Source organism: Sturnira hondurensis, unplaced genomic scaffold, assembly GCF_014824575.4.
Source record: "Sturnira hondurensis isolate 20B ecotype Veracruz unplaced genomic scaffold, ASM1482457v3 Scaffold0005563, whole genome shotgun sequence".
NCBI lineage: Eukaryota > Metazoa > Chordata > Mammalia > Chiroptera > Phyllostomidae > Sturnira > Sturnira hondurensis.
Window position 1 is genome coordinate 4,059,783 of NW_028078194.1, and position 21,339 is coordinate 4,081,121.

General features: G+C 39.5%; 1 protein-coding gene across 4 annotated transcripts in view; it reads right to left on the reverse strand.

Annotated features, from left to right (window-relative positions):
* Nucleotides 1-21,339, reverse strand: part of IDE (insulin degrading enzyme) — a 96,216-nt gene that overhangs the window by 62,142 nt on the left and 12,735 nt on the right. For all 4 annotated transcript variants that reach the window (XM_037047358.1, XM_037047357.1, XM_037047361.1 and 1 more), the window contains exon 2: nt 156-340. In XM_037047358.1, coding sequence (XP_036903253.1) covers nt 156-340 — 185 coding nt within the window. The remainder of the gene's footprint in view (nt 1-155; nt 341-21,339) is intronic.

Below are 21,339 nucleotides of genomic sequence, written 5' to 3' on the forward strand. Positions count from 1 at the left end.
CAAATATATATACAGGGCTCCTGCACAAAGTCAGGTACATTAAATTGGCAACTGTTAGGTGGGTCCTTATTTGCACAAATATGGAAAGTTCTAATAAATGTCAGTATTAGGTCAACGAAACTGAACAGAGCTTTATTCACAATTTTAAATTGTACCTATGTGTACATCGAGCGCTGCTGATGACTTATCTGTGGTGGGATCACTGATGAGAAGTACTTTGATGCCATTGGCCAGCTCCAGCCCACGGTATTCTCGCTTATCTTCTGGAGACTTGACAATGTGATTTTCTAGTTTCTTGATAGCTGGATTATTCATTTTGCTGTAGGTCTTTTTTTGCAAACTTTAAAGAAAAAAATTAACTGTTAGAATGTGGCTTTTTTTTGTTTTTGTTTTTAAAGAACGAAGTAACACCAGGCAAACACATACATTGCACTGCCAAATTAAAAAATGTATACCTGCAGGAAACTTTTTACCGCCTATCTACTGGGTACAATCATTCCACCCCTCCCTCCCTCTTACCCAACATTCTTTCAGAGAGATGTTAACAATACTGTTTTCATAGAGCCGTATTTAGGACAGCACATGAATGGGGATTTGAGACAGAATGGGTTGGGCCATGAATTGGTCAATGGGCTGACCTAGAATAGTTTTCAATTACCAATAACTGCTTTCCACATATTTCAGTGGCATCTCCTAGAGTAAATAAGGTGAGATGTGTAAGAATTATTATTGGGTCATCAAAGACATTGCTCAACCTGATGATACTCAAAGAGAGCGCAAACCTACAACCTATCAGTCTGGTATGCACATGCCCGGAACACAGGGAACAACCTCCAATGAGGAACAACCTGCAAAGTCCTAATGCAAAATAAGAGGTCTGGGCTGCCCTATGAGTCATGGCAACAGAGTAGGAAACGTACAAACAAAGTTGGAAGGACCCCAAGTAATTTTTGTGGTCGGGCACAGAGGTGAGTGCCAGGGCAGGAACAAGGCCAGGGGTCTTAGCAGAGATGTTAAATTGTCTTACACAGGACGTCTTCCCTTCCTCTCACAGTCCTCTCCTTTCTTCTCTGGGACAGCTAGAGTTACAGTGATGGAAAGGGACTCCCAGCACAAAGTCCTGAGGACTCCTATGCGGGGATTACTGTGTAGTGAGGGATCTCCAGAGCCTGGGCTACGTATGTTTTTGAGACTAAGCGTGGATGATAGTTTTGTCTATGTTGGGAATTGCCTAAGAGACAAAAACTAAGGCTGCTATTAGTAGATTGATACACTAATCAAGTAAAGCCAAAGACATATTTGAAACTACAGAGGAAAAGGACCCTGTGCTAACACATGTGCTTCTCATCCGGAAGACAAAAGAATTGGATCTGACTGCTCCTTAAAGCATGACAGACATCGGACTTAAAAGTAAATCAGAGTGCACATAAACAGACATACAATTATATTAGATAAAAGCTTTATTTTTTGTGTTAAAATCTCTGGAGGTTAATGGAGGGAAAAGTCCAGTTTGCTTTTATCATAAAAGCTTCCTTTTTGAAATCATCTGTAACTATTCTTCTGAGTAAGAAGTGAGAGACTAAAGAGGTTTGTTTGCTTCTATTAAGACTGACCCTGGTATCTTCTTTTGAAAAGAATATTTGGAATATTAAAGATCAGTAGTATAGGTCATACAACGGGTACAACACTGGTTTTCTAAAACCAGATAGTACTTTACAGAGGTACTGCTAATACTCTTGCCCTACTTATAGTAAATAGCCTTTACTATTTATAGTAAAAATTTATTGAAAAACAATATAAAATATGGTACTAACATTTTTGGAATATAAGCCTGCTGTTGGAAAATTCAAAAGCAATTTATAAGTAAAAAGGCATCATAAAGCACCCCTTTCTACTTCATAAGCCATAAATCACTTTTAAGACCAATGTCAAAGGCAGATGGAAACATCTGAGTGTCTTAAAAAATGCTGTTTTGTAGTTTTTTAAAAAATCCCAGGGTAACAGAAAATGGTCTCTCCAAGCCTCCAAAGACAGGTTAAGGTATTTCCCCATGGATGATCTGTTGGGACTGCAGCAAATGCCTTCAGTCCAAATACCTGGTTTTCAAAACCTTAATTTGGGTTCAATGTAAATTACTTAAAACAAATGAGCTCTAACCTAGCAGCAACATTAAGATTAAATAAGCCTCCATTAAGACCCCACAGCCAGAACAGCAGCATTAAAGCAGGCAGCTCAGACAGATCATCACCGCCATGTGCAAGGTTGCAACTTCTATCCCTATCAGGGCACACACAGGAATCAATCAATGAAAGCATAAGTAAGGGGAACAACAAATCAATCTTTCTCTCTTTCTCACTCTTCTTCTCTCCCTTTCCCTCTCTGTCTGAAATCAATTTTTTAAACATTTTTTTAAAGAAAGCAATCTCAGTGAGCACCACAGAGATGCCTACGCTTCTCCCTGCAAGGCTCTACTAGAGGAAGGGACGGGGTTGAATCCTGGTGATGAATTCCACTGAGTGGGAGCAAAAACTAAAGGCTGTTTCGGCTCCATTGCCACTATTCACACCCAAAGCCCTTTACTGTGCTTGCCCAGCTGGTCTGATTAAGGGAACCAAAAGTTACAAGTGATTAAAATGTAATGACGGTGCTGGTGCTGATGCTGACGATGGAGCTCTAATCCACAACTGCGCTGAGGAGATGAAATACAGTTCTCTTTGGTAGGACAAACCATCTTATTCTGTGGGAGGTGAAACATTCATTACAAATAAGATAACCACCCTCAACTATAGGCTACATTTTGTACTTTTTTCAGGGTTCAATTTTTCTTGTCCATATTTTCATTTTCATAAAGGAAAAAATATGATTAGAAGTCTTATGTAACTCATTTGGGCACTGAAGCTATGTCTGATCCATATCCCTAGTGTGGCTAAGAATAAAGAGATAGAAATATTCTATAAATCAAACATAAAAACTAGTCCAACTACTTTCAGACATTTGTATACAAGATCAAGGACAACTAAAAATTTCCTAGCTGGCAATGCTCCCAAATCAAATATCATGACTACCTGAGGAAGCAAAAGCCAAAAGGAATAACAGCAACATTTTCAAACAAGACCCTCCCCAGCAATCCGTATTCGACAGGCACAGGCTGGCTTTACCTGTAGCGTATCTATCAACACATCCTACGACAATGTGATTCTCACCTGGGGAATTGACGGAAATGATCTGGAACTCCTCCTGCAATGATGATGAATTCATCAACAGCTTGCCTGCCTCTGTATTTATACTCACGAGATCACATGTCTATCCATCTCACCTCATTAGCATAAAGCCTTCAAAAGTAATTTTATTTATTGCAAATGTTCCTCAATATGCACCAAACAAAGAGCAAGCAAGCAAGCATTCTGACTTTTAGATGACAAGCTAGTGCTAAATCAGATGCTTTACCAGACATTTACTTGATATTTTTAACCTGTCAAAGTCAAAATCTTAGAAGCAATAAAATTACTTTCAACTTCAGGGACATTATCCTACATTGGAAACTTCATCTTAAGACACAGAATTGTCAGTGTTTAGCATCCTGATAAAATTGGAGCGATTTGGTAATTACAGCACAATTTTGTAATTCTGTTTAGAATTTAAAACAATGACTAAAAACACAGAAGGTAAAACCTGGAAGAGACATTAGATGTTATCCACTTCTTTGCAGTTTGTGGACTAGCAATTCGGACTCTTCCTTGGGAGCTTGTCAAAATGTAAAGCATCAGAAGCTACCAGAGACCTACTTAGCCAGAATCTGCATTTTAACAAGATCCCCAGATGTTAGGCCTTTATCTTACTTAGAAGGAAACTGAAGCTCAGGGACCTTAAATCACTTGTCTGGGATCATACAGCAAAGAGTTACAATTAAAACTCAGTTCTTAACTGTGCCCACCCAGCACCCTCATATGGACACAAATATTTAAGGAGGTTTATTAAGATCCAGACACTACACCATGCATGCTGTCTATAAAAATGAATATGCCACAGCCCTTACTCTGAAGGAACCCAGTCTAGTGACAGATACGAAAACAAGTCATCTTTTAACTGTGGTGACACAGTTATCCCCCGGGCACTAGAGGAGTCATGAGAGGGAGGGGCACACCAAACTTCCCAAGAGGGGAGAGAGGAAAGAGAATGAATAAAAGCATGCCAAATAAAAGGAAGAGAATACTGGAGCAAAGGACTGGTGGTGAGAAAAAACACAAGGCAGAAAGCAGAAACACAAGAGCTTGGTATTAACAGAACTACAACCAAACTTCCACTGAGAGATCCTAGACTTTTATCTTGACATGTAAAGGCCTAAATTTCAGGTTTGCAAAAGCAAATTCCCAAGTAGGTCATTTTCAAATTCTCATACCAAGAACAAATTTTTCTCTGCAAATAGTCCTTTCTTCAGATGACCTTTTACGATCTTTTTTTCTCATTTCTCTTTAAGTGTTTTGCAGTGTACTGAATAGAGAGAAACTTTATTTTGCCCTTTGTTCCCTACCCACACCACAGTCCTAGACACAAAGTTAGACCTAACCATTTCTAATTCTAAATAAATGACCTATAAACCCAAACAGGCAAATGATCATGCTAATAATCAATTATATCAAAACCTCCCTTCTGCGGAATCTATGCCCCCACTCCCAAACCACAGGTGGAAGCTGAGCACTCAGCTGTGGCACTCCCGAGGGAGGGAAGTGTCCAAGGAGAAAATGCCTGAAAAAGGAACCACACCACAAACATGTCTTCCCCATAGAAAGCAAAGGTAAGTAAGAGAATATGAAGGTAGTGATGGTATGAGCCCCAGCATGCCTCGCTGTAAGACTCCATATTCCCAAATGCTATTTACATTACATGAGCTAAAAAAATTACATTTCTCAGAGAACCGTCTACCCATTGCTCTTTAGTTATAGCACACCAACACCTCGTACACCAGCTGCCTCATAAAGGCAGGTACAATCTAAAATCCGGTCAATTAAACTCATTTTCCCCCAATGAGAGGCTTTGCCTTTGTTCCAGGCAAAATGTCAGCTGCTCTAACTCTGTGCCTCCTGGAAAGGAGTTTACAAGAAAAAAATAAACAAACACTTAAATGAATAAGGATGGTTGCAATTTAAAGGACTCCTACAGCAGCATCATTTTAGAGATACCTGTTTTCACAAATTTTGTTCTAGTCTTGGTGCTATAAATCAAGGGGCTGTTTACTCCAAGTGACAAGATTATATAGGGGAGGAAGATGCTTTACCTTCTAGATTCCTTAGGGTGGGCTCAAAACTGAATTGACATGAGAGAGATTAACAAGAGAAATAACTAAATTTAATTAGGTATGTATAGGAACCCCAAATACATGAGAGAGGGACCCCAACGTGCACAAGAGGTTCAGAGAGAGAAAGGTAAAAAATGGTATGTAAGACATTCTAAGCTAAGGATAAGGCACAGTGGCTTGGGGCTTCAGAGTGGAAGAAGGTCATTTGTAGAATAAGAGCAGATAATAATTACAAATAGATTTGTAATTGCCCTGGCTGGTGTGGCTCAGTGGATTGAGTGCAGGCCTGTGAACCAGACGGTCGAGGTTCGATTCCCAGTCAGGGCACATGCCTGGGTTGCAGGCCAGTTCCCAGCAGGGGACACACAAAAGGCAACCACACACTGATGTTTCTCTCCCTCTCTCCTTCCCTTCCCCTCTAAAGATAAATAAAATCTTAAAAAAAAAAAAAACAGAAAAAAGAAAAAAACAAAAACAAATAGATTTGTAATTATTTGCCCTATAAATAGATTATAAAGTTACTTTGGGTGATCATTCGTATCAGGGGCAAGGCCTCAAATTCAAATCCTTTGAGGGAGAGGTAAAAGTTTCTCTCCAGCCCACAGGGTCTTGACTGTCTTCGGCTTAAAACAATCCACAGGCCAAAGCAGCGCATCTTGGCAGGCTGTTCTGAACGCCTTCACTTAACATGGAACATTTTACGGACCTTATGAAGGTTTAAGCACAGTTAATCACATGAAGGTTTCTTATAGTTGTAGTTTGGGAACCAAGGGTGCTTCACAAGTATCCTTCCTCCACAGGTAATCTTTGGGCTGTTAGAAAATGCGAGGGACAGACTCATAGATGGAGAGCAGGATGACAGCCAGTGGGGAAAAGGCAGAAGGCTCCAGGGTGGAGGGACTGAGCAAAAAGGAAAAAGGACTCATGGACACCAGTGTGATATTTGCGGGGTGGGGTGTATAAGGGAACTAAATGGTAATGGAAAAAAATACAACAAAGATTAAATTTAAAAATATAAAATTTACTGATTAAATTTAAAAAGAAAATGTGAGGTAGATGCCACTGTACAAAACTAATCCTAACAATCACTCCATTTTTCAAGTGTCGTATGCTTTACAAACTGCTAATTTAATCTTTCCATTCTCCCTAACCCCACGTAAACAAACAAAAGCTCAGTGATTAGTGATTTGCCCAGAGGCATTCACACACTTGATCTGTGACAAAGCCAGGACCTATAAAGAAAGAGGAGGCACTGGAAGGGGAGGAGAAGAAGGTGCTTAAGGAAATTATGCATGGCTTTCTTCCTGGGCTCCCAATTACCACCCCCACAGTCCTCCCTGACCCCATTCTCCTCCCTAACAATCCCCAAAAACAAAAATGAGGAAATAAAATTTAAATATGTCAAAATAAATAGTGGGAGAAACGTTTTTGTTTTCCTCTTCTTCCTCCCCATATAAAAGAGATAAATAGTGGAAGGATCCTGGAAGAATGCTTCTCTACCAAACAAGTCCCTGGGCTGAGAACAATCTTATCTCACTACACTTTGCTAATAAAAAATAAATAGGAAAATGTATGGCAGGATTAAATGGGTAGGAGGTTTAAAGAGAGAGAAGAGTGTATAGAATTATCTCATGCATGAAAAGGAATATGAAAATAATTATTACAGTAGATATGGTAGGGTTATCGGTAATTTATTTTGTGATGCACCCATTAAGCCATAGGAAGAGAAAAAAAGAAAAATCATGTAATCATCTTGGTAGTTGTAGAAAAAGCACTTTGCTAAATTCAACAATCATTCATCTTTTTTATAAAAGTCAGCAAACTAGAAATAAAAGGGAGAGTATTCCTTCATCCCCACAAATAGGAAACCACTATCATCTCTTCTAGTCAACACTGTACTCGTAGTTCTGACCAGTTCAATAACAAAAGAAAAAGAAAACACACATACATCAGATAGAAGAGGGGAAAAAACTAACATTATTCACAGGTAACACGACTGTATAAAAATCCCAAGAATCTACTGACAACTTCCATTTCTGTGTAGGTCATGGCAACCTGATTTAGGTTGGAAACTAGAAAAAGCCACCACAAATTACAAAAATATTTTTTTTAATCTTTACCCAAGGACATGCTTACTGATTTTTAGAGAGAGACAAACATCGTTTGGTTGCCTCTCCTACATGCCCCAAATGGGCACTGAACTCTCAACCTACAAAAGTGCCCTGACTAGGAATCAAACCTTTAGGTTTATGGGCCAATGCTCCAACGCACTGAGCCACAATGGCCAGGGCACAAGAACCACATTTGAAAAGTTGGAGAGCTGTATAAGCAATGAGGATTGCAGGAACTGGAATTCCACAGAGAGGCGGGCCCCAAGGTGAGCTGATGATCATCACCTGTGTTCTTCTTGGGGGGTATTTGCCAATTCTGGGCGTAGCCTGAAGATCATGCCTGGCCCAAGCACAAGAAAGGACTGTACTCAGGGAAGAGAAACAAGTGAGGCTTCGGCAGGCGCAACAGTGTGATGTGACAGATCACGGCCCCATGATGCCCTCAATTCAGCTTATTTTAGCCACAGGAGACTTTCTGAGATACCACTATGTACCTACCAGAATGACTACAATGAAAAAGTTGGAAAAATACCAAGTGATAGAGAAGGTATGAGGACACCCGCACTCTCAACCACTGCTGGTGGGAATGTATATTAGTATAATCATTATTTTAAAATGCTAGTATATACTAAAAGCACACATAAAACTGACAATAAGACCTAACAATTTACCCCAAATTAATGCACTTGTATATTTATAGCAATACTATTTATAATAACTAAAACTAACTATGATCGAATGTCCATCAACAGTGAAAAGATAACCTGTGACACGTTCCTACACTGGAACGGTATACAACACAGAAAATAATGTGCAACAGAGCATAACAATAAGGATGAATCTCACTAACAAGGTTGAATGAAAGAAGCTAGAGGCAAAGGAATGAATACTGTATCCTGTCATGCATGTGAAGCATAAGGACAAGTAAAACGAAGGGATGGTGATTAGAAGGAAGCACGAGGGAAGCTTCTGGGGCACCGGCCAATTGCTGGCTATAAAGGTGTGCTCAGTTTGTGAAATTCATCAAACTGAACACTTATGATATATATTGCAATTAAAAGATTTTTTAAATATCACGAAACAGTAAAAAGGGGGGGAGGGAGATACATTAATAACTCAGGCTATAAATATCATTCACCAAAAGTCACCCTGGAAATAGTACCACTTAGATACTGAAGAGGACTTATCCATATCAAATGGGTGCTGAGCAGAGAAGGCTCCCTAGGAAATAATAGTCCCAGTAATGCGATAATTATCTAAACCTTCTCAGGTGTGCTCTGAGATAATTTTATTGATGTCAGTCTGGCAACAAGAAATAAGGAGACCATTAAGTAAGGCATGAGTCAACATAACTAAGTCACTAACAAAGTATGTTAAAGACTTTAATTGTCTTTACTTATCATGTTAAGATTTGAAAACTAGCTCTTAGTGATTATTTACATTAGACTATAGTTAATTTTAAAAATAAAATATTCCCAGCAAATAAAAGTGACAAGCAATAAATGTAGTCCAAATAAAACGAAAATGATTAAACTTTAAGTAAATTCTTCCATCAAAAATTTCAAATTATATTTTATTGATTATGCCATTATGGTTGTTCCAATATTTCTCCTGTTGCCCCCCTTCGCCCAGCACCCCGACTCGCTCAGGCAATCCCCACACCATTGTTCATGCCCATGGGTCATGCATATAAGTGCTCAGGCTACTCTGTTTCCTATACTGTACTTTATATCCTCATGGCTATGCTGTAACTACCTTTTGTACTTCTTAATCCCCTCACCACTTCACCCATTTCCTCACACACCCCTCTCACCTGGCAACCATCAAAATGCTCTCCATTTCCACAATACTGCCTCTGTTCTTCCCATTTGCTTAGTTTGTTTTTTAGATTTGATTGTCTTTATGTCAAAATTTTATTTTTAAATATATTTGATTGATTCTGCTACTATAGTTGTCCCATCTTTTTCTCCTCTTTATTCCCCTCTGCTGTGCACACCCCCTCCCACCAGCATTCCCCACCCCCCACCCACTTAGTTTATGTCCATGGGTCATATACATAAGTTCTCTGGCTTCTTCATTTCCTATACTATTCTCAACCTCCCCCTATCTGTTTTGAACCTACCATTTATGCTTCTTACTCCCTGTACCTTTTACCCCATTCTCCCCTTTCCCTCTCCTCCATGTGATTTCCATTTCTGTGGTTCTGTTCCTGTCGAAGTTGTTTGCTTAGTTTGTTTTTGTCTTCCTTTTTTTTTAGTTTTTGTTGTTGATAGTTGTGAGTTTGTTGTCATTTTACTCTTCATAGTTTTGATCTTCTTTTTCTAAGTCCCTTTAATATTTCATATAATAAGAGTTTGGTGATGATGAACTCCTTTAACTTGACCTTATCTGGGAAGCACTTTATCTGCTCTTCCATTTTAAATGAGAGCTTTGCTGGATAGAGTAATCTTGGATGTATGTCATTGCCTTTCATGACTTGGAATACTTCTTTCCAGCCCCTTCTTGCCTGGAAGGTTTCTTTTGAGAAATCAGCTGATAGGCTTATGGACACTCCTTTGTAGTTACCTGTCTCCTTTTCTCTTGCTGCTTTTAAGATCCTCTCCTTATCTTTAATCTTGGGTAATGTAATAATGATGTGCCTTGGTGTGTGCTTCCTTGGGTCCAATTTCTTTGGGACTCTCTGAGCCTCCCAGACTTTCTGGAAGTCTATTTCCTTTGCCAGATATAGGAAGTTCTCCCTCATTATCTTTTCAAATAGGTTTTCAGTTTCTTGCTCTTCCTCTACTCCTTCTGGCAGCCCTCTGATTCGGATGTTGGAACGTTTAAAGTTGTCCTTCAGGTTCCTAAGCCTCTCCTCATTTTTTGAATTCTTGTATCTTCATTCTGTTCTGGTTGAACGTTTATTTCTCCCTTCTGGTCCAAATCATTGATTTGAGTCCTGGTTTCCTTTCCTTCACTGTTGGTTCCCTGTACATTTTCCTTTATTTCACTTTGCATGATCTTCACACCTTCCTGCATTTTGTGACCATAGTCAACCATTTCTGTCAGTAACCTGATTACCAGCGTTTCGAACTCTGCTTCTGATAGGTTGGCTCTCTCTTCATAGCTTAGTTCTATTTTTGGAGCTTTGATCTGGTCTTTCATTTGGGCCATATTTCTTTGTCTCAGCATGCCTGTTACATAGTAAGGGATGGAGTCTTAAGGATTTGCCAAGGCAGTGTAATCCACTTGGCTGCATTACGGCACTGTATGTGGGGAAGGGGTCACAGAGAGAACAGTGCCACTTGCCTGGCTCTCAGCTGGCTTTCAGTCACTTCTACTACTGACAAGCAAATTGGGCCCTTCTGGTGCTTATCCCCATGTGGGTGGGTTTGTGTACATTCTAGGACCCTGTGGATCTCTCCAACGAACCTCCTATGAGGCACAGAGTTTCTCCTGCCATGCAACCCCCACAGATTTTTATAGCCAGAGATTTTTGAGGCTTTCTTTTCCTACCCCATCTGTCTGACTCCCCATTTGTTCCTCCTGACTTATCTGCATGCACACGTGGGAACACTGTTCTGCCAGTCGCTGCCTTCCTGCCTAGTCCTCCAGCTGCTGCCTTGCTGCTCATCCTCTCCAAGCCCACTGCCCATCTCCACCCCTCTTACCAGTGTGGATGAATATTTCTACTTTAACTTCTTGGTTGTCAGAGTTCGGTACTGTTCGATTTTCTGGCAGTTCTGATTATTTTTTGTTTTAAAATTTTTGCTGTCCTTCTTTTGGTTCTGTGAGGAGGCAAAGTGTATCTACCTATGCCTCCACCTTGGCCGGAAGCCCTAGATTCAATTGTTGATAGATATGTATTTATGCCATTTTATTGTTCATAGCTTTGATCCTCTTTTTCTTAAGTAAGTCACATTAACATTTCATATGATAAGAGTTTCATGATGATGAACTCCTTTAGTTGTTTCTTGTCTGGGAAGCTCTTTATCTGCCCTTCAATCTAAATGACACCTCTGCTGGGTAGAGCAATCTTGGCTGTAAGTCCCTGCATTTCACGATTTTGAATACTTCCTGCCAATCCCGTCTAGCCTACAACATTTCTTTTGAGAAATCAGCTAGAAAGATGGGAATTCCCCCATAGGTAACTAACTGCTTTTTTCTGGTTGCTTTTAAGATTTTCTCTTTATCTTTTGGCATTTTAATTATGATGTGTCTTGGAGTGGGCCTTTTTCTGTCCGTCTTTTTTGGGATTCTCTGTGCTTCCTAGACTTGCATGTCTATTTCCTTCACCAAATTAGGGAATTTTTCTTTCACTATATTTTCAAATAGATTTCCAATTTCTTGCTCTTTCTCTTCTCCTTCTGGCACCCTCTGATATGAATATTGGACCTCTTGAAGTTGTCCCAGCGGCTGCTAACACTATCCTCATTTTTTTTCTTCTTGTTGTTCTCATTGGTTGTTTTTTTTTCTTTCTTATGTCCCAGATCATTGATTTTATTCTCGGCTTCATTCACTGTACTGTTGTTTCCTTGTAAATTGTTCTTTATTTCAATTAGTGTATCCTTCTTTTTTGATGGGATCATTTTTATGCTGTTGAGGTCCTCCCTAAGTTTCTTCAGCATCCTTATAAACAGTATTTTGAACTCTGCACTGAGAGATTGATTATCTCCCTTTTGTTTAGTTCCTTTTATGGAATTCTGATCTGTTCTTTCATTTGGGTCACATCTGTGGGACCACCCTGACTGAGCTATAAAGCAATCTGTCATGGCTGGTGCTTGTGCTGGGCTTAGAGTTTCCCAGGAGAACCCAAGCTGTGAATCTGGGCTGGCTGCTGGTAGTGCTGGGCCAGGGACCACTTAGGAAGCGGTATGGGGGCCGAGGACTCACTGAGGCTGGCTGTTGCTTGTTTGAAAGGATTTAGGAAGTTATGAAGTATGAGCCAAGACAAGCCATTCATATCGAAATGTCTCTGTTAACATCTTGGGTAGAGCCTTAAGTTGGATGGGACAGAGTCTCAGGAGATCACCAAAGCTGGGCAAACAGTGTTAGCTAGGATGATGGAGTTTCAGATATGACACCAGCTTGTCAGCTGTGTGGTTCTGTGTGGGGAGTGTTTAAAAAAAGGACAATGGCCTCTGCTCACCTTGATGCCAGACATTTCTGTTTCTCCTGTATGCCACTGGTGCCTTTCAAGCTGCTATCCCAGTGCTGAGCTCAGAGGGAGTGAGTCTAAATAGGTGAGTCCATGCAAGGGTTCTTTAACTGATTGTGGCTCAGTGAAACTGACTGGGGCTCCAGCAGTTTCTTCTGCTGAGTCAATCCTCACTTGTTTTTGCAGCCAGAAGTTGTGGAGACTTATCTTTCTGGCACTGGAACCCTGGGCTGGTGGGCTTGGTGTAGGGCTGAGACTCCTCATCCTGAGATACTCCTCCTGAATTTTTATCAACCACCACCACACATGAATGTGGAACCAGCTCATTCATTCCATTCTCAACCCCTCCTACTAGTCTGGATGGATGTGGTTTCTTTAATTCCATAGTTGTCAGATTTCCATTCAGCTTGATTTCTGACAGCTCCGAGTGATGGTTGGTCTATAATGCAGTTGTAATTTTTTTAAGATTTTATTTATTTATCTTTAGAAGGGAAGGAGAGAGGGAGGGAAACATCAATGTACGGTTGCCTTTCGTGAGTCCCCTGCTGGGAACTGGCCTGCAGGGAACCTGCCTGCAACCCATGCATGTGCCCTGACTGGTAATCGAACCGTGATCCTCTGGTTCGCAGGCCTGTGCTCAATCCACTGAGCTACACCAGCCAGGGCTGCAGTTGTAATTTTTAACGTGGTTGTGCAAGGAGGCAAGCTGTGTTCACCTATTTTGCCATCTTGATCAGAAGACTCTCCCCCTCAGCAATTTTCAACATGTATATCAAACAATGATTCATGATTTGAATTAGATAGGTTTTTTAATCTTAAACAAAACAAATAATATATAAAGTATTTCTTCAAAATCAGAATTAATTTTATATATGGGTTATCTTCCTCATAGATACTCCATGATCCAAGACTAGCAAGGACAGCTCAAAGATCCCTGTCACAGTGTCTAAAAATTCATTTCAATCACAGGTAGGAAGCATTATCAACCTATAACTAATTCTTTGAAGACAGCCCTCCAAGGAAAGCAAACCATAAATACCCATATTCTATATTCTTGTGTATCTCCTCTTGAGGGCTGAGTTCCAACCATATGCACCCTCTACTTCTGGTAGAAAGAGAATCCTGTCCTCTTCAGCTAATGCTGGTTCAGGAAGCTTGACCTGTGCACTGCCTTAATATGATTCTCCCTGCCTGCCCCAACCCAAGGCATTGTGTCTGGCACATAGTAGGATCCCATAAATGGTAACCTTATACTATAGTCATCCTCATAATTATGGTCGTGGAGGGGAGAGGTGAGATGCAAATAGATAACCTCAGGAACCACCATACTATTACTAGCATTCTGAACATACACTCATGCAAATTCCACTTGCATATTGTCATCTCCAAAAGTCAAAAACACTCAGTGGACAGACTAGTAATAGGATGGTACTTCATAAGACAATCAGAAAAACAGGTAAATAACTATCCCTTTAATAACTGCTATAGATAAGCCACTGTTCATAGTTTACTGTTCTCAATAGGTGACAATTTTGCTCATCAAAGGGACATGTGGCAATGTGTCACAACTGAACTGTCAAAACTGAAGCGTGTAACTGGCAACTTATGAGCAGAGAACAGAAATGCTGCTAAGCACCCTGCATTGCACCCAATACCCTCTACCATGAAGAATTATTCGGCCAAAAGGTCAGCAGTGCCAAGGATGAAAGACTCTAGTTTATAGTTCTGACTTTATTATCCAACAATAATGTATGAGAATCACTACAACCAATTCAATACACTTAAAATAAAGCCATGAGGTAGCTTAATCAAAACACGCAAAGCTATCTGCATTAAACTTCCATTTATGTATGTATGCATGTATTTATAAGGGTCTAAACCAAAAAAGGCTTAAATGAAAAGAGGAGTAAAACTGATAATGAAGGAGAAAGAGAGATTTGCAGAAACCTTGTCCTTGAGTGAGCAACCCAGTGCACTAGCAAAGGGAACTGCCAGGGCACAGGGACAGGCCATTCCTGAATGCACAGTCAGTATCTTGCATAGCACAAACTCTTTATAGGAACTATACCTTCAATGTACTCCTTTGATAGATTCCCATTTCTCCTGCAGTATTCCCATTTCTCCTACATGGGGAAATTAAACCTAATAAAAGTATTTGTTTAGGACCACACAGGCATTAAATAAAAGAACTAGCACTCAAATATAAATCTTTAGACACCAAAGCACCATGCTCTTAACCACTCCACCAAGTTAAAAAGTTTATTTTATGTACAGAGACTAAATCTTTGGAAGCAACTTCACAGAAATTTTGAGTATGGTCACCTATAGGTAACTGATATTAGGTGATCTTTATTCTTTGTATTTTTCAGAAAAGTGCAGAAAGAATCTTCAAAAAGATAAAACTTAATGGACTTAAATTCACTAGGTTTTGCTTACTAAGTTTGTAAAGCCCAAAGTGAACTTTTACTTTGTTTTCATATAACTTGGATCAGCTACATCACAATATAACAGGGCTAATTAATAAAAATCTGGGCTTCATTTCCATTTACTGTTATTGCTGACCACTTGGTTCCCTTAAGCAAGTAGTTTGTTGGCTCATGACTGTGACAATTTCCAAAAGAATTTTTATTTTTATTTTCTTTAAGAATTTTACTTATTTATTTTTAGAGAGAAGGAAAAGGAGGGAGAAACAGAAGAGAAACACCAACATGTGGTTGCCTCTTGCACGCCCCCTACTGGGGACCTTGCCAGCAACCCAGGCATGTGCCTTGACTGGGAATCAAACCAGTGACCCTTTGGTTTGCAGGCTAGCACTCAATCCACTGAGCCACACCAGCCAGGGCTCCAAAAGAGTTTTTAAAACAGTTTGTGATGTGAGGTGAAAGCTTTACACAGACAGTGAAAGAAAATCCACAGCCTAATTCCAGAACCTACTTCCCCATTTAAGTGCTGACTTAGTGTGGTTGGGTTCAATGTTGCTGTCAATTTTAGGCTCCATTTCATTTCTTTCTACACACAGGATGAGAACTTCAGGTAGTTTAGAAAGTTAACAGGCTAGACTGACTTTTCTTAAACCACAGATGCTATTCCATTTCTCTATTTAGATATACACTTTGATTTACCCCCATCCCCCAATTAGCAGGCTGCCTACAACTATGAAATTATATTTGCGCTCTTGTGTCCAGAAAAAAATACATAACACTTTCTTCTTTTCTTCATAGCAATGGTAGCATTGTTATTGTTATTAGTTCACATTTACTAAATACTTAACTATATGATGGAGACATACACATTACATGCATTTCCTCATTTAACTCTCACTACAAACCTGTGAGGTAGATACTATTTTTGTCCCCATTTTGCTGTTGAGGAAACATGCTTGAAGAGGGAAGTAATGAGTGAGTATCAGATCACACAGAAGGAAATGGCAGAGTCCAGGCACTGTGGCTCAGGAATCCCTATAGCAATACAAGCCAAAGAATAGTAATTATCAGCATTCTCATCCAACCCCGAAAGGATCTGTATCAGAACGGACTATTCCACACAATACTATAACCAATCCATAAAAACAATGTTTAAATATTCAAGACTATTAGGTAAAAGAGTGAACCTACTTTGTGAACTTTTGCCTTCAGCAGGCAAAAACTAAATTTAATGGTGGGAGGTACAAGCAAAGTAACTGATGCTTATGTAGCCAATGAACAAACAACTAGAACAATCATCACTGGTTAGTATCAGAAACACTATAGAGTTACACTGAGTAGTCAAGCAGAGGCTTGAATACTATTCATGACGTGGTTTTCAAACTATTTTTTAAAGAACATATGCTTTTGCCCTGGCCAGTGTGGTTCAGTTGGCTGGAGCACCATCCCATAAAAACCAAAAGGTCAAGAAAAGGATTCCTGGTCAGAGCACATGGGGAGGTTGTGGGTTCAATCCCCAGTCAGGGTGCAAACAAGAAGCAGCTTATCAATGTTTCTCTCTCGAATTGATGTTTCTCTCCCTCTCTCTCTAAAATCAATAAATGTATCTTTAGGTGAGGATTGAAAAGGAAGATATATATGCTTTCTTGCACTGAATTCTTACAGAAGCAAAAAACTAAACTACTCTGTTTCGAGAGCAGGACAAGTCAGATACCTGACTCCACCATCTAAGAGCTCCTAGGTGGCAGTGTATTGTCAAGAACACCCTAGTCTCTTGCAATAATAGTTTAAAAACTAACATAGAATCCCTAAGTTCCTTGAGCATCATTATAACCAGTGTTTTGAGCTGTGCATCTGATAGACCGCTTATCTCCATTTCATTTAGTTCTTTCTCTGGAGTTTTGATCTATTCTTTCACTATGGCCATACCACCTTGAACATGCCCAATCTTGTCTGATCTATTCTTTCATTTGGGCCACGTTTCTTTATCTCCTCATTTTGGCAGCATCCCTGCATTTGTTTCTATGTATTAGGTAGAGTAGCTATGACTCTGTGTGGCCTAATGTAGGAGGCATTCTGTAGGGACCAGTGGTACAGTCTCCTCTACCACCCAAGCTGAATACTCGAGGTGTGCACTTCATGTGGGCTGACTATACCCTCCTCTTGTAGCTGAGCCTTGGTTGCTGTTGGCAGATCAATGAGAGGAATCTACCCAGGCCAGTCAGCTGCAAGGTTTGGCTGTGACCAGTTACCACCAACCTCCTTAGTGAGGACCTCAGCAGCATAAAAAAGATCCTAACAGAAATGAAGGATACACTAATTGAAATAAAGAAAAATTTACATGGAAACAACAGTAGGGAGGGTAAAGCTGAGAATCAAATCAATGGTTTGGAACACACACAAAAAAAACAACCAATGAGAACAACAAGAAGAAAACAAGAATCCAAAAAAATGACGATATTATAAGCAGCCTCTGGGAAAACTTCAAGAGCTCCAACACTTGCACCATAGGGGAGCCAGAGGAGAAGAAAAAGAGCAATAAATTGGAAATGTATTTGAAAATATAATGAAAGAAAACTTCCCTAATTTAGTAAAGAAAATAGACATGCAAGTCCAGGAAGCATACAGAGTCCCAAACAAGATGAATGCAAAGAGGCCCACTCTAAGGCACATCATAATTAAAATTCCAAAGGTTAAAGATAAAGAGAGAATCTTAAAAGCAGCAAGAGAAAAGCAGATAATTACCGATAGGAGAGTTCCCATTAGACTGTCAGCTGATTTCTCAAAAGACATTTTGTGGGCTAGAAGAGACCAGCAAGAAATATTCACAGTGATGAAAAGCAGGGACCTACAGCCAAGATCTCTACTCCGCAAAGATGTCATTTAGAATCGAAGTACAGATACAGAGCTTCCCAGACAAGAAGAAACTAAAGGAGTTCATCATCACCAAACTATCATTATATGAAATGTTAAAGGGACTTAAGAAAAAGAAGACAATCAAACCTATGAACAATAAATTGGCAAAAATATTATCTATCAACAATTGAATCTAAAATACAAACCAAGAAGAAGAAGAAGAACAGAGGAAGAGCAAGAAGAACAGAGACAGAATCACAGCTATGGAGAGAGTTCTGATGGTTGCCAGGAGGGAAGGGGAACAGGTGAAGAGGTGAAGGGATTGAGAAGCACAAATAGGTAGTTACAGAATAGCCATGGAGATACAAAGTACAATATAGGAAATGGATTGGCCAAAGAACTTATACACATGACCCATGGACATGAACAATGGTGTGGGGATTGCCTGAGGGAGTGAGGGGTGAGGGGTGATGGGTGGAGGGGGGAAAATAGAGAAAAATCAGGACAACTGTAATAGCATAATCAATAAAACATAATTTAAAATAAAAATAATATAGAATCCCAACACCAAAATGATGTATTATGAAATTAGACAAACTGATATTAAAATTTATATAGAAAATACCTAACAAGAAAAATACTGAGTGATAAAAACTTTACATGGTGACTAGTCTTACCAGACATTAAACACACTATAAAGTCTCTGTAATAAAAAGAGTATGACATTGCCACATTAAAAAAAAAAAACAAAAACAGATCAGTACTTACCAAAAAAAAAAAAAGGACTAGAAAGATCGGAATTAGGCCCAAATACTTATGGATTAGTATTTGACAAAAATGGCATTTAAACTCACTGGGTAAAAGACAAACTTAAATAAATGGTCTTTGGACAACTAAGTAGTCTTTGGGGAAAAGATAAAATTAAATCCATATGTAATACCATTCATAAAATTAAACTCCCAATGGATATTGTCACTATAATCATTCATCACACAAGGACATTTTGATCAACAATGGGCTTGCTTAAATGACGGTGGTATCATAAGATTACAATGGAGATGAAACATTTCTATCACCTAGTGATGACACAACCATTATAACATCAGAAAACAACTGGTGTAAACAAACTTACTGCACAGCTGGCCATATAAAAATATAGCACACACATTTATATGCAGTATATAATATATGATAATGATAATAAACAACTGTTACTGCTTTATGCATTTACTATATTATACTTTATATCATGATTTTGGAGTGTAGTCTTTGGACTTATTATTTTTTTAATATTTTATTTATTTATCTTTAGAGGGGAAGGGAAGGAGAGAGGGAGAGAAATATCAATGTATGGTTGCCTCTGCCGAGGACACACAATGTATCATGTGTCCCCTGCCGGGAACTGGCTTGCAACCCAGGCATGTGCCCTGACTGGGAATCGAACCGCGATCCTCTGGTTCGCAGGCCCGTGCTCAATCCACTGAGCAACACCAGCCAGGGCTTGGACTTATTTTTATATAAAAAATTTGCTATACCAGCAGCAGCTTCATACACCTCATGTTTACCAGTCCCTGACTGCATTGTTTTCTCTCGTGCTTGATTTAATCTCATGTTGTTTTGTACAGTAGTAACATGCTGTACGAACTTGTAGCCTAAGAGCAATGATATAGTCCCTACCACACAGTGAAGGTGTGTAGTAGGCCATACCTTATAAGTTTGTGTGAGTGCATACTATGATATTCATACAATGATGAAATCACCTTATGATGCATTTTTCAGAACATAACCCAGTTGATAAGTGCCACATGACTGTAAATGTAAAAAAAAAAAAAAAAAAAAAAAAGAAACTATACAAGTACCAGGAGAAAAGATTGTGGACTTACTCTTTAACCTTGTAGAGGGAAAGACTTTTTAACTTTGGCTCAAAAAATCCAGGGCTATGGATTAGAGATCTAAACTAAAGATCTCAGAGTTAGAACTATAAAACTCTTATAAGACAACATAGAAAAAAAAGCTTCATAACATTAAATTTGGCAGTAATTTTTTTTACATACGACACCAAAAGCGCAAGTACCAAAAGGAAAAAAAAAGTGCCCTGCTGGTGTGGCTCAGTGGGTGGAGTGCTGCTCTGCAAACCTAAAGGTCACAGGTTCAATTCCCAGTCAGGCTACATGCCTGGGTTGTGGGCTGGATCCCCAGTTGGGGACAAAGGGCAACAGATCCCCAGTTTTGGGCTGGATTTCCACTGGGGACAAAGGGCAACGGACTAATGTTTTTCTCTATCTCTCCCTTCACCCCCCGAACCCTCTCATAGCAATATTTTATCTTATATGTGTCCCCAGGGAAGGGAAACAAAAGAAAAAATAAACAAATAGGATTATACCAAACTAAAAAATTTTTGCAGAGCAAAGGAGACAATCAACAAAACAAAAAGACAACCTACTGATTGGAAGAACATATTCACCAATACATCTGATAAGGGATTAGTACCCAAAATTTATAAACTTATAAAAATCAATACCAAAAAAACAAACAATCCAATTAAAAATTAGGTAAAGGACCTGAATGGACACTTCACCAAAGAGGATATACAGATGGCTGATAGACATATGAAAAGATGTTCAATGTCGCTAATCATCAAAGAAATGCAAATTAAAATCACAATGAGATATCATCTCACACCTGTCAGAATGGCTATCATCAGTAACTCAACAAACAAGTGCTGGAGAGGATGTGGAAGAAAGGGAACTCTTTTGCACTATTGGTGGGAATGCAGACTGGTGCAACCACTGTGGAAAGCAATGTGGAGATACCTCAAAAAATTAAAAACAGATCTGCCTTCTGACCCAGTGACCCCACTTCTGGGAATATATCTGAAGAAAAGCAAAACACTAATTTAACAGAACATAAGCACCCCTGTGTTCACTGCAGCATTATTTAGTATTGCCAAGATATGGAAGCAGCCCAAGGGGCCATCAGTAGATGAGTGGACTGTGGGACATTTACACAATGGAATACTGCTCAGCCACATAAAAGAAGAAAATACTACCCTTTGTGAGAGCATGGATGGACCTGGAGAACATTGTGCTAAGTGAAACAAGGTCATCTGAGAAAGGCAAATACCATATGATTTCACTTATAGGTGGAATCTAACAAACAAACTGAACTAACAAGCAAAATAAAGACAGACTCATAAGTAGAGGGCAGGATGACAGCTATTGGCAGGGTGGGAGGGAGGTTAGAGAGTGGAGGGATTGAACAAAAAGGAAAAAGGATTCATGGACTACAGTGTGGTGATTGCAGGAGTAAGGGGGTATAAAGAGGTTAAATGATAATGGGGAAATACAATAAAAAGTTTCTTTTTTAAAAAAGAGCCCTGATAGGGTGGCTAAATTGATTGGAGCGTCATCCCATAGACCAAAATGTTGCAGGTTTGATCCCTGGCTAAGACCTAGGTTGAGGGTTCAGTTCCCAGTCAGAACATGTACAGGAGGCAACTCACTGACGTTTTCCTTC